Source organism: Oncorhynchus tshawytscha, linkage group LG16 (genome assembly GCF_018296145.1).
Source record: "Oncorhynchus tshawytscha isolate Ot180627B linkage group LG16, Otsh_v2.0, whole genome shotgun sequence".
Classification (NCBI taxonomy): domain Eukaryota; kingdom Metazoa; phylum Chordata; class Actinopteri; order Salmoniformes; family Salmonidae; genus Oncorhynchus; species Oncorhynchus tshawytscha.
In genome coordinates this window covers 39,956,359-39,970,193 of record NC_056444.1, presented here as the reverse complement: position 1 = coordinate 39,970,193, position 13,835 = coordinate 39,956,359, and the positions used below count along the sequence as shown (strand labels likewise).

At 44.2% G+C, this 13,835-nt stretch overlaps 1 protein-coding gene across 3 annotated transcripts in view; it reads left to right on the top strand.

Annotated features, from left to right (window-relative positions):
- The window catches only part of LOC112215648 (plexin domain-containing protein 2), a 208,812-nt gene that overhangs the window by 87,435 nt on the left and 107,542 nt on the right, over positions 1-13,835 (top strand). For all 3 annotated transcript variants that reach the window (XM_042299153.1, XM_042299154.1, XM_024374850.2), the window contains exon 5: positions 7,803-7,925. In XM_042299153.1, the coding sequence (XP_042155087.1) occupies positions 7,803-7,925 (123 nt within the window). The remainder of the gene's footprint in view (positions 1-7,802; positions 7,926-13,835) is intronic.

Genomic DNA, 13,835 nt, shown 5'->3' with positions numbered 1-13,835 from the left:
CTGTGCCCATCGACGAACCATCAAACAGGTAAAGCGTCAACACAGGACTAAGACCGAATCGTGCTACACTGGCTCTGACACTCGTCGGATGTGGCAGGGCTTGCAAACTATTACAGACTACAAAGGGAAGCACAGCCGAGAGCTGCCCAGTGACACGAGCCTACCAGAGGAGATAAATTATTTCTATGCTCGCTTTGAGGCTAGTAAGACTGAAACATGCATGAGAGACTCAGCTGTTCCGGACAACAGTGCGATCATGCTTTCTGCAGCTGATGTGAGTAAGGACTTTAAACAGGTCAACTATCACAAGGCCGCAGGGCCAGACGGAATACTAGGACGTGTGCTCCGAGCATGCGCTGACCAACTGGCAAGTGTCTTCACTGACATTTTCAACCTCTCCCTGTCTGAGTCTGTAATACCAACATGTTTCAAGCAGACCACCATAGTCCCTGTGCCCAATAACACTAAGGTAACCTGCCTAAATGACTACCAACCCGTAGCACTCACGTCTGTAGCCATGAAGTGCTTTGAAAGGCTGGTCATGGCTCACATTAACAGCATTATCCCAGAAACCCTAGATCCACTCCAATTTGCATACCTCCCCAACAGATCCACAGATGATGCCATCTCTATTGCACTCCACACTGCCCTTTCCCACCTGGACAAAAGGAACACCCATGTGAGAATGCTATTCATTGACTACAACTCAGCGTTCAACACCACAGCGCACTCAAAGCTCATCACTAAGCTAAAGACCCTGGGGCTGAACACCTCCCTCTGCAACTGGATCCTGGACCTCTTGACGGACTGCCCACCGGTGGTAAGGGTAGGTAACAACACATTCGCACGCTGATCCTCAATACGGTGGCCCCTCAGGAGTGTGTACTCAGTCCCCTCCTGTACTCCCTGTTCACTCATGACAGCGTTGCCAGGCATGACTCCAACACCATCATCAATTTTGCAGATGACATAACAGTGGTAGGCCTGATCACCGACAACGATGAGACAGCCTATAGGGAGGAAGTCAGAGACCTGACTGTGTGGTGCAAGGACAACAACCTCTCCCTCAACGTGATCAAGACAAAGGAGATGATTGTGGACTACAGGAAAAGGAGGACTGAGCACGCCCCCATTTTCATCAACAGGGCTGCAGTGGAGCAGGTTGAGAGCTTCAAGTTCCTTAGCCTCCACATTACCAACAAACTAACATGGTCCAATTACACCAAGACTGTCGTGAAGAGGGCACGACAAAACCTATTCCCCCTCAGGAGACTGAAAAGATTTGGCATGGGTCCTCAGATCCTCAAAAGGTTCTACAGCTGCACCATCGAGAGCATCCTGGCGGGTTGCATCACTGCTTGGTATGGCAACTGATCGGCCTCCGACCCCAAGTCACTACAGAGGGTAGTGCCTAGGGCCCACTGCATCACTGGGGCCAAGCTTCCTGCCATCCAGGACCTCTATACCAGGCGGTGGTAGACACCAGCCACTCTAGTCATAAACTGTTCTATCTGCTACCACACGGCAAGCGGTACCGGAGCGCACGTCTAGGTCCAAGAGGCTTCTAAACAGGTATTCTTCTTAAACTGCATTGTTGGTTAAGGGCTTGTAAATAAGCACTTCACTGTAAGGTTGTATTCGTCACATTTGACAAATGACAATTGATTTGATTTGACACATTGAAATAAATCACATGACAACACAAAACAAAGTGACATAAGGCGTGGTGTCGTGACATGATGTGTTGCGTCAACTCTTTGATATGAATCACCTCATAACAGACGTAACAAAAGAGGTGTTGTTGTTCTATAAAGTGTTGCTGGTGCTGTCAGGGCCAAGCGTTGAGCAGCGTCTGGCGGTTGGAGGTTGTAGCGGTAACGACAGGCACTGTCTGTCAGAATATGTGTTCCAAATGTCACCCTATTTCCTATATAGTGCACTACTTTTGACCAGAGCTCTATGGGCCCTGGTCAAAGGTAGCACACCATATAGGGAATAGGGTGTCATTTGAGACACAAGCAGAGTGGTGATATGCGATCTGATCCCTCTGTAACCCCAGCTGCCAGAGAGAGCCACGGTAGAAATGCAGCTGTGTGGTGTCTTTACTAGGACAGCACCCCTGACATAAACAGCCCATACGGATACACACACATTTCACCCTCACCCCAGATTCCTCTGTGCACAAGTATTAGGCTTGTCGTCTCTGTTTTTCTCCAGGCACATTTTGGTTAAATACTTTGTTTCATGGGGATGCCACAGGGCTGATGTAGATGCTCGTCAGAGAAGCCCCAGAGGAGTGTGTGGGATGCAGTGGAACAACAAGGCAGATAGTAAACACATACGCACACGCACGCATGCACACACACACACGCACACACACGCACACACACACACACACACACACACTTAATTAAATCCTCTTCCAGTCACACCCACGTGCACACTGACAGGCATACAGAGGAAGGAAAAAGACACAAGGTGGTCACTCAGTATGCACCCACTGGGCTCAGACATCAATTCAACGTCTATTCCACATTGGTTCAAGGTAATTTCATTGAAATGATGTGGAAACAATGTTGATTCAACCAGTATGTGCCCAGTGGGGAGACAGTAGTGAGACCAGTTGTTTCTCCTCTCCTCCTGTCTGGCCTTCTCTATGCGTGTCATAAGCCCCTGTCATTTTGACTACACAGGGACAATGAGGACAGCCTCTATCTTAATTGAAGAGGTGGTTTTCTCTGCCGCTGTTTGGAGATAAGCCAAGATAATGGCCAGATACACTGCAGATGTTTGTGACGGACATATATGTGTGTGCGTATCTGTGTGCATGTGTTCCTTCTATCCTGGCTGCTCACTGTTCCAGACAGCTGTTTTAAATTCTTAAATCTCTCCAGAACTAACATAGGCTCAGTATGGAGAAACAACTAGCTTGTTTGGACAGAATGTCCAATAAAGTAGAACGGCTGGTCAAGAGGTTGTGGTAATGATTCCTCCAGTATATACAGAACAGTACTCCCTGATACCAGAATATATAAACAGGGCTGAAAATGGAACAATCTCCTTGTTTCACCTCTACCCCCTCTCTATTTGGCATTGTCTCCGTGTCTGTCTCTCCATCTCTCACTTACTCTCTCTTTCTTTCTTGTTCTTTCTCTTTCTCTTTCTCTTTCTCACCCTCTATCCCGTTCTCTCCGCCTCTCTCTCTCTGCCTTCTCCGTCTCTCACACTCCCTCTTTTTCACTTTTTCATTCGGCTACCAATTGTCCTGGCTGAATCGTTCATCATCTACTGTCCAGTCCCCCTCCTTAAAGTGATGGCCATAACAAGTTTGCCTGCCAGAAAGCCTAGCGGTTAGAGCGTTGGGACAGTAGCCAGAAGGTTGAGTGTTCAAATTCCAGAGTTAGCACGGTGGAAATATCTGTGGTTCTGCCCTTGAGCAAGGCAGTTAACCCCCATAACAACTTCCCCCTGGCTACCAATGATGTCCATCAAAGCTGCCCCCCTGCACCTCTCCGATTCAGAGGTGGTTGGGTTAAATGCAGGAAGACATATTTCAGTTGAATGCACTCAATTGCACAACTGACTAGGTATTCCGCTTTCCTATTGAATGGCTCTCTTTCTGGGTGTCTGTTCTTAAGCGTATTGAGAGACTGACTGATTTCTTCCAGGCTGTCGGGTGGCTGTTTTTCTGTTCGCAATAGATTGTTAGAAAAGTCTCTCTCATTTACCCAGAGAAGCAGGCACAGAGCCAAAAGTCTCCTAACAGCTTTACAGCATTTAACATAGAAGCGTGTGTGTGTGTGCGTGAAAGTGTGCGTGTTTGTGTGTGTCCCTGATGGTCATTGTGTGGTTATGATGCAGGCCTGCACTGTACTTCTTAGTCTGGGCCCCTATGTGCTGTTTCTAGATAGAAAGAAAGAAAAGAGAGAAAGATGGGGGAAACAAGGTGTGGCGTAGAAAAGGAAAGTTAGATAAGGTACATATTTGGGCTGCTGTTGGGTAAACACTAGAGCTGATGGAATGCAACGATTGAGTCGGAGTTAAATCATTTGGTGTCAAACTCCCCCAGTGTGTTGTGTGAGAGAGAGAGGGAGAGAAAGAGAAAGAGAGAGAAAGCAATCATTCAAGAGCAGTTAGATGAAAGGATAAGGCTAGGTAGACTACTATATCCCCCCTCCCCTCTCAATCTCCTCTCTCTCCTTTCCTTGAATGTCTGGCTCTCTCTCTCTCACCCACCCTCATCCATATTTACCTAGTAGGCCCACAGGTATGCCAACTGGAGACAAACACAGGCCAGGTAGACTCAACTTCCCCTCCTCCTACTCCTCCTCCCCTTCTTCTCCTACTTCAATACCTCTCATCCTCCCCTCCTCCAAGACCAGATAGACTCAACTCCTCCTCCTCCTCACCTCATCCACCTCCTATCATCCCCTCCTCCATGGCCAGGTAGACTCAACTCCCCCCCCCGCTCCCCCTGCTCCTCTCCTACTTCTATCCTCCTGTTCTCCCATATCTCCACAGTTCTGAGTTCTGCTGACTGCACTGGTGGGGGCACACAGATATACACACACCCACTGTACTGAGTGGGGTCTACACTTGACTGTGAGGTCCTTAAGAACATAATTGATTCCTCACTGGGAGGGACTGTGCTCTTGGCCTTTCTCGTGATGTATTTTTTTTTTTTTTTTTTTTTTTACAGCTGTTGTTGAAGACACATGATGACACAAAGTGGCAGTGAATTGACTGCAGCTATGTGTGACCTTTTAGGAATGCTTTTTTAGCTATTTGTCTCTGTGGTTTTTACTGTCAAAGTTTCAGTCTCAAATCGCTGTTAGGCACCCCCCAAAAAAAAAAAAAAGCAAGAAGGAAAGGGAAGATGAGGACATGCAGCCATTTTGATTTATTTAACGCATCTTCACAGCAGCTGACTTTGCTATACCTCTCTGTCACAGAATTTAATTTTTTTTTGTTTCTGGCATCATCAATGTTAATGTACCCCTCTATGTAAAGAATATTTCCTTAAGATGAATAGCCAGGACTTTTTGTTTCACAGGGGTACATCAATAACAATGGCAACTGGCTGATAAGCAGTAAATTATGCAGGTCTACTTTGTGTTGATTGAGTATGGTGTGCTCAGCAGACATACTGTATATATTTATCGTTAATGCTGTTTGTAAGGACACATAAATTGCATAATTGGCATATACATTACTCTTACTGAATTTCCACGTGGGTGAGGATGTTGGAAATGTAATCAAGGCCCATTGGATGATAACTTGCTTTTAACTAGGACAGAGGAATTTATAACTGACTTAACATGGGTACAGCAAATCCCCTTATTATATGGGAAACGTTTAAATGTGGCTTTAGAGGCCATGCAATTCATTACTCATCTCTAAAACAAAAGTGATAAAAACTGTACCATAGAGGCTCATAATAATTTAGAGGAAAAACAAAAAGCAAGGAGGAGGAGGAACTTATTCAAGAAAGATCAAGTCTAATATATTATACAAATTAAGCAAACTGGATGGTGTATGGGGGAAAAAAATGTCATCTTCAACATAGAAATGCTACCTTGTAGAATAACAGTGAAGACATCAACACTATGAAATAACACACATGGAATCATGTAGTAGCTAAATAAGTTTTAAACAATTTTGTAACCGTTAATTACCTAAGCAAGTCAGTGAAGAACAAATTCTTATTTACAATGATAGTCTACCCCAGACAAACCAGGACAACACTGGGCCAATTGTGCACCACCCTATGGGACTCCCAATCACAGCCAGATGTAATGGATTCGAACCAGGGACGTGGTGACACCTCTAGCACTGAGATGCAGTGCCTTAGACCACTGCGCCACTCGGGAACCCTGGTTAATATTTGAGATCCTTCAAAGTAGCCACTCTTTACCTTGATGACAGCTTTGCACACTCTTGGCATTCTCTCAACCAGCTTCACCTGGAATGCATTTCAATTAACAGGTGTGCCTTGTTAAATTAATTTGTGGAATTTCTATACTTAATGCGTATGAGCCAATCAGTTGTGTTGTGACAAGGTAGGGATGGTATACAGAAGATAGCCCTATTTGGTAAAAGACGAAGTTCATATTATAACAAGACCAGCTCAAAAAGCAAAGAGAAACGACAGTCCGTCTTTACTTTAAGACATGAAGGTCAGCCAATAAGCAAAATGTCAAGAACTTTTGAAGTTTCTTCAAGTGCAGTTGCAAAAACCATAAAGCACTATGATGAAACTGGCTCTCATGAGGACCGCCACAGGAAAGGAAGACCCACAGTCACCTCTGCTGCAGAGGATAAGTTCATTAGAATTACCAGCCTCAGAAATTGCAGCCCAAATAAATTCTTCAGAGTTTAAGTAACAGACATATCTTAACATCAACTGTTCAGAGGACACTGCGTGAATCAGGCCTTCATGGTCGAATTACTGCAAAGTCACATCTACTGTACTAAAGGACACCAATAAGAAGAAGATACTTACTTGTGCCAAGAAACATGCCTAATGGGCATTAGACTGGTGGAAGTCTGTCCTTTTGTCTGATGAGTCCAAATTTTAGATTTTTGGTTCCAACCACTGTGTCTTTGTGAGACGCAGAGTAGGTGAACGGATGATCTCCGCATGTGTGGTTCCAACCGTGAAGCATGGAGGAGGAGGCGTGATGGTGTGGGGGTGTTTTGCTGGTGAAACTGTCTGGGATTTATTTAGAATTCAATGCATAATTTACCAGCATGGCTACCACAGCAATCTGCAGCGATCCATCCTATCTGGTTTGCGCTTAGTGGGACTATCATTTGTTTTTCAACAGAACAATGACCCAACACACCTCTAGGCTGTTTAAGGGCTGTTTGACAAAGAAGGAAGAGTGACGAAGTGCTGCATCAGATGACCTAGCCTCCACAATCTCCCTCAACCCAATTTAAAAATATATATATATTTCACCTTTATTTAACCAGTAGGCCAGTTGAGAACAAGTTCTAATTTACAACTGCGACCTGGCCAGGATAAAGCAAAGCAGAGCGACACAAACAACAACACAGACTTACACATGGAATAAACAGACATACAGTCAATAACACGATAGAAAAAAAGAAAAACAAATTGAGACAGTTTGGGAGTTGGACCGCAGAGTGAAGAAAAAGCAGACAATAAGTGATATGATGATACTGTACGCTGATGATTCATGTTTTCTTTTAAATCCACAACTTGGATCCCTCCACAGCCTCATAGAGGATCTAGATATTTTTTCTAACCTCTAGATTACAACCAAATTAAGATAAGTGTACTATATTCCGTATTGGATCACTGAAATATACAACTTAAAATGGGCCACACACACGCACACAGTCATGAAGAATGCGCAACAGTGCCTCTTCTCCCTCAGGAGGTTGAAAAGATTTTGCAAGGGACTTCAAACATTATGCTTATATTTGTCCTTTTTCACGTGTGAATTGGAAATGTGTTTTTGGCATATCCCCACTCTCCCTGAGACACCCGTGGAGAGTGGGACCACGTCCAGACTCTGCCATTATCAACAGCAACCCTGGAGCAATTAGGGTTATATGCCTTGCTCAATTCAAAACTGGTGACCTTTTGGTTACTGGGCCAACGCTCTAACCGTGAGAGTAATTGCTAGTGTTTGTACTGTATGTGTGTATGGTTTGAGTGTCAGACAGAGAAGGAAACTTAGCCTGGGAACATGACATGAACATGCGGATTGTTGTGTTGTGGCGCCTATTGTATTTAATGAGTAATATCTGCTGTATGTTTCCCCCTCACTCAGGGTTCATCTACACAGGGGACGTGGTCCACAGAATGCTGACGGCCACCCAGTATATCGCCCCTCTCATGGCCAACTTTGACCCTAGTGTCTCCAGGAACTCAACCGTCATCTACTTCGACAACGGTACATTTTTATTTTATTTATTTGACCTTTATTTAACTAGGCAAGTCAGTTAAGAACAAATTCTTATTTACAATGACGGCCTAGGAACAGTGGGTTAAGTGCCTGTTCAGGGGCAGAACAACAGATTTGTACCTTGTCAGCTCGGGGACTTGAACTTGCAACCTTTCGGCTGATAGTCCAATGCTCTAACCACTAGGCTACCCTGCCGGCTACCCTGCCGCCCCACATGGCATTCAATGTCTTTTCTGTCTTTCTTCATATTGTAGCAACCACAAAAACATATTCAAATCAAGAGCCCTTTGAGACTTGGTCAAAAGAAGTCCACTATTTAGGGAATAGGGTGCCGTTACACTCAAACAAATGCAGCGTTAAAAACAACCCAATATGGGTAAATATTGGACAGAACACATGTTGGGTTATTTTAATCCAGCCAGTTAGGTCACTAAATTGGGTTGTTGGGTTACTAATTCTGGCTTATTGAGCAATAACCCACCGGGTAAGAATGGAAGACTGGAAGCGTGGCTTAGTAGGGGCATGGCTAGTTATTTTTGGCCACCTGTAAGCGCAAATGTCATTCCGGTTCATGTTCTGTTGTATTATTATCGCATGTTAAGGTTGAGCACAGACACTTGTGTAGATTTTATGATGCTTACACAAGTGTGTAAGCATCATAAAAGCCATATCCTAATGTTGCAAGAGTCACCACTTTGTTATAATGCTTAAATAATGTTATAAAATGTACATTGAAATATGTCATGTGCAAAAATATAGGACATTGGAATTTGCAGTGTGCAAACTTAACATGATGAACAACAATGACATTTACTCTCACAGGTGGCCAAAAATAACCATCTTAAAGCCATGCCCTCAATAGGCCAATGCGTCCTGAAAATAAACCGATTTTTCAAACATGGCTTAATTTAACCATCAGTTGGGTTTTCATGCTGGGTTGACTCAGCAGCTGGGTCTTTTTTAATGTAATACATATGTTATTTTCACGAGGCAATACCTATTAGGGGTGTGGCTTTCATATACTTCAGTGCCCAACCTTAATATGTGAAAACAATACAAGGCCGTGTCTAGACTTGACAGTTCATGCAGATTTTGTATCATGGAATTCCGAACACATCATGCATCTACAGTTGAAGTTGGAAGTTTACATACACTTAGGTTGGAGTCATTAAAACTCGTTTTCAACCACTCCACACATTTCTTGTTAACAAACTATTGTTTTGGCAAGTCGGTTAGGACATCAACTTTGTGCTTGACACAAGTAATTTTTCCAACAATTGTTTACAGACAGAATATTTCTCTTATCACAATTCCAGTGGGTCAGAAGTTAAAAATACACTAAATTGACTCTGCCTTTAAACAGCTTGGAAAATTCCAGAAAATGATGGCTTTAGAAGCTTCTGATAGGCTAATTGACATCATTTGAGTCAATTGGAGGTGTACCTGTGGATGTATTTCAAGGCCTACCTACAAACTCAATGCCTCTTTGCTTGACATCATGGGGAAATCAGCCAAACATTGTAGACCTCCACAAGTCTGGTTCATCCTTGGGAGCAATTTCCAAATGCCTGAAGGTACCACGTTCATCTGTACAAACAATAGTACCCAAGTACAAACACTATTGGACCACGCATCTGTCATACCGCTCAGGAAGGAGACTCGTTCTGTCTTCTAGAGATGAATGTACTTTGGTGCGAAAAGTGCAAATCAATCCCAGAACAACAGCAAAGGACCTTGTGAAGATGCTGGAGTGAACAGGTTCAAAAGTATCTATATCCACAGTAAAACGAGTCCAATATCGACATAACCTGAAAGGCCGCTCAGCAAGGAAGAAGAAACTGCTCCAAAAAAAGCCAGACTACGGTTTGCAACTGCACATGGGGACAAAGATCGTACTTTTTGGAGAAATGTCCACTGGTCTGATGAAACAAAAATATAACTATTTGGCCATAATAACCATCGTTATGTTTGGAGGATAAAGTGGAAGGATTGCAAGCCAAAGAACACCATCCCAACTGTGAAGCACGGGGGTGGCAGCATCATGTTGTGGGGGTGCTTTGCTGCAGGAGGGACTGGTGCACTTCACAAAATAGATGGCATCATAAGGTGGGACAATTATGTGGATATATTGAATCAAAATCTCAAGACATCAATCAGGGAGTTAAAGCTTGGTCGCAAATGGATCTTCCAAATGGACAATGACCCCAAGCATACTTCCAAAGTCGTGGCAAAATGGCTTAAGGACAACAAAGTCAAGGTATTGGAGTGGCCATCACAAAGCCCTGACCTCCAATCCTATAGAACATTTGTGGGCTGAACTGAAACAGTGTGCACGAGCAAGGAGGCCTACAAACCTGACTCATTGACACCATTTCTGTCAGCAAGAATGGGCCAAAATTCACTCAACTTATTGTGGAAATGTTGTGGAAGGCTACCTGAAATGTTTGACCCAAATTAAATAATTTAAAGGCAAAGCTACCAAATACTAATTGAGTGTATGTAAACTTCTGACCCACTGGGAATGTGATATAAGAAATAAAAGCTTAAATAAATCATTCTCTTTACTATTATTCTTAAAATAACATGGTGATCCTAACTAACCTAAAACAGGGAATATTTACTGGGATTAAATGTCAGGAATTGTGAAAAACTGAGCTTAAATGTATTTGGCTAAGGTGTATGCAAACTTCCGTCTTCAACTGTACATGGCGGCAGGTAGCCGCGTAAGAGCTTTGGGCCAGTAACCAAAAGATTGCTGCATCAAATCCTCGAGCTGACAAAAATCGTTCTCTCCCTGAGTAAGGCAGTTAAACCACTGTTCCCTGGGCACTGATGACATGGCTGTTGATTAAGGCAGCCCCCCACACCTCTCTGACCCGACCCGGACCAGGTGTTACCCTGTGAGGTCCGTACCCCCCAGCTCCATGTTATCGGAGCGGTGGTGCTGGGGAGCAGGTTAGCCAGCAGGTTATCCAGCCGAATGGACAGATCCACCAGCTGGTCAAATGTGAGTGTGGTGTCCCTGCATGCCAACTCCCGATGGACGTCCTCGTGCAAACTGCAGCGATAGTGGTCGATCAGGGCCCTGTCGTTCCATCCAGCGCTGGAGGCCAGGGTCCGAAAGTCAAACGCGAACTCCTCGTCCCCTGCCTCAGGTGGAAGAGACTCTCTACCCTCGGGTGTGCGGTCGAAGATGGCCCGGAAGCGGCGGGTGAAATCCTCGAAGTGGTCCAGCGCCATATCTCCATCTCCCCACACAGCGTTGGCCCACTCCAGAGCTTTCCCTGCGAGGCACGAGACGAGGGCGGACACCCTCTCACGGCCCGAGGGAGCCGGGTAAACGGTCGCCAGGTATAAATCCAGCTGCAGCAGGAAACCCTGGCAGAGTGCGGCCGTCCCATCGTACTCCCTGGGAAGTGCGAGACGAATCCCACTGGAACCAGGTGCGGAGGGGGTGAGTAGTGGAGACCCCTGTTGTGCTGGTGGGGGCGCTGTAGGGACTCCCTGTCTCTCCCTGCGGTCCATCGTCTGGACGACCCGGTCGATGCGGTCCATGGCAGCGCCGAGATGTGAAGCAGCTCCTCGACTCCGCTACCAGGGGTACCTGCTCCTGCTGACTCCATAATTCGGGTGTGGAATTCTGTAAAGGAGTGCGTAACTGGCGGCAGGGAAGTCAGGCGCAGGAGAACAGAAATGCGTAGCAAACGGAGCCCTTTATTGAGGCGAACAAAGCACACACGGGTTAGAAAACTAAACACACACTGTTTACAATAACCCAGCGCAAACCAGCCTGGAGTACACATACATTTACACATAACAATTCCACACATAGACGGGAATGGGGGGAAACAGAGGATTATATGCAAGATGAGTAATGAGGGAATGCAAACCAGGTGTGCGGGAAAACAAGACAAAACAAATGGAAAATGAAAGGTGGATCGGCGATGGCTAGTAGACCAGTGACGTCAACCGCCGAACGCCGCCCGAACAAGGAGAGGGACCGACCTCGGCAGACGTCGTGACACCACTATGCAACTTTTGTGTGTCTCCACCTGTCTTTTCTATGCGATCTTTGTATTCTGAAAGCAGAAGTGTAGAGACAGCCAGACAGAACAGATGAAATATAATGACATTTACTCTCACGTGTGACCAAAAATAACTATCCCATACTAAGCCACGCCTCCAGTCTTCAATGAAAACAACCCAATTGGCTGGGTCAAAATAACCCAACATGTGTTCTGTCCATTATATACCCAGCACGGGGTTGTTTTTAACCCAGCATTTTTTTATAGAGGGACACAGACACTGATATGGAATAGGGTGTCATTTCAGATGCAACTAGGCAGTCGCTATGGAGGGCTAAATTTAACATAGTTGAATCAAGTTTTAATTGGATGTACATGTGAGGCAGTGAGGCCGGTTAAGGCCCAAAAAGGTGACAAACATTTTTGGCACGGAAACCCGGGAAAAAAACATTGTGAAGTGAAGGAAAATGTGCTTCTCTTCAGAGAATAACAAGTGCATAACACGCATTTAAAAATGGTGTTCTGAGGTCGGTGGGAGTTTGGGCTCTTTGGTCTGGGTTTAAGGTTTATCATGATATGTACAGTTATGTAGAACAATTTTATGGTTCTTTATATATCCTTTATGGAGAAGGTTCTATAAAGGAACCTTTCTCAATCTGAAAGGTTCTTGGTAGATCTTTCTGAAGAACCATACAGGGTTTTTGATTCTGGTCAGCCATATTATATTGCTCAAATTCCATAGGTGTTATTATTGTGTTAACTGGCACATTTAATTAAGTGAGCTATCTCTGGAACATCTGGTGGTCCCTGAGGAGAGAATTGAGAACTACTGACTGTTTCAGTCAACCGTTCTCAGTTGACAAGGCCATACGTAAGTCTTTCACAAGACACTTTCACTGGCCATAGTCAGATACTGTAAGATACTGTAAGATATATAGTGGCATAACACAACACATTAGATACATTGGAATGACACAAAGATTTGTGCGCAAACCACGCCCCAAAAATATTCTACATTTTGTGAACTGTAAAGAACCATTGAAGAGCTCCAGTGATGGCTCCACATACAGTAGAACCTTCACCCTTCTCAAAGAACTCGTGAGTAACATTAATTTATTTTTTTTGAACAATTTAGGAGCAGACACATATATTTTGGGAGCACAATGAAATTTTGTTTCATATAATAGCATTCACAGCTTTCAATAATTTTTTACATTCATGGTCTGTTAACATATAAAAACCTGTAAAAACTGTATTTATAATTATATGACCATTTAAATTGACTAATTCTTTTACACAATTTCTAATATATCACAGGCCTAACTTTTAATTTCCTGCATAAGTAAAATCAGGATTAGGCCTCTACTGTCATTCATCCCAATTAAATGGCACCCTATTCCCTATAAAGTGTGTTGCTTTTGACCTGCTTTTTTTTTCTTTGTGTTCACTACACAGGGAATAGGGTGCCATTTGGGACACTCCACAACTTGGAGGAGGGAAAGTCTGCCTCTCTTACTTTAATAACTATTTATCAAGGTGCCGGCAAGAACCCGCCGCCACACCGGCGGAACCTTTCAAGTTCTGAAAAGGGTCTTCGAGGAACCCCTGTGTAAAGGTTCAAACCTGAAACTATTTGTGATGGGAGGGGTTACATTTTTGACCTTTTTAATAATATATTGTAAAGGTGGCAGCCTATCAGATTGGAGGCTTGGCTTTCAGATAGTTATTTTTCAAATCAAATTTTATTGGTCACATACACATGATTAGCAAATGCGAGCGTAGCGAAATGCTTGTGCTTCTAATTCCGACCATGCAGTAATATCTAACAAGTAATCTAACAATTTCACAACAACTACCTTATATACACAAGTGT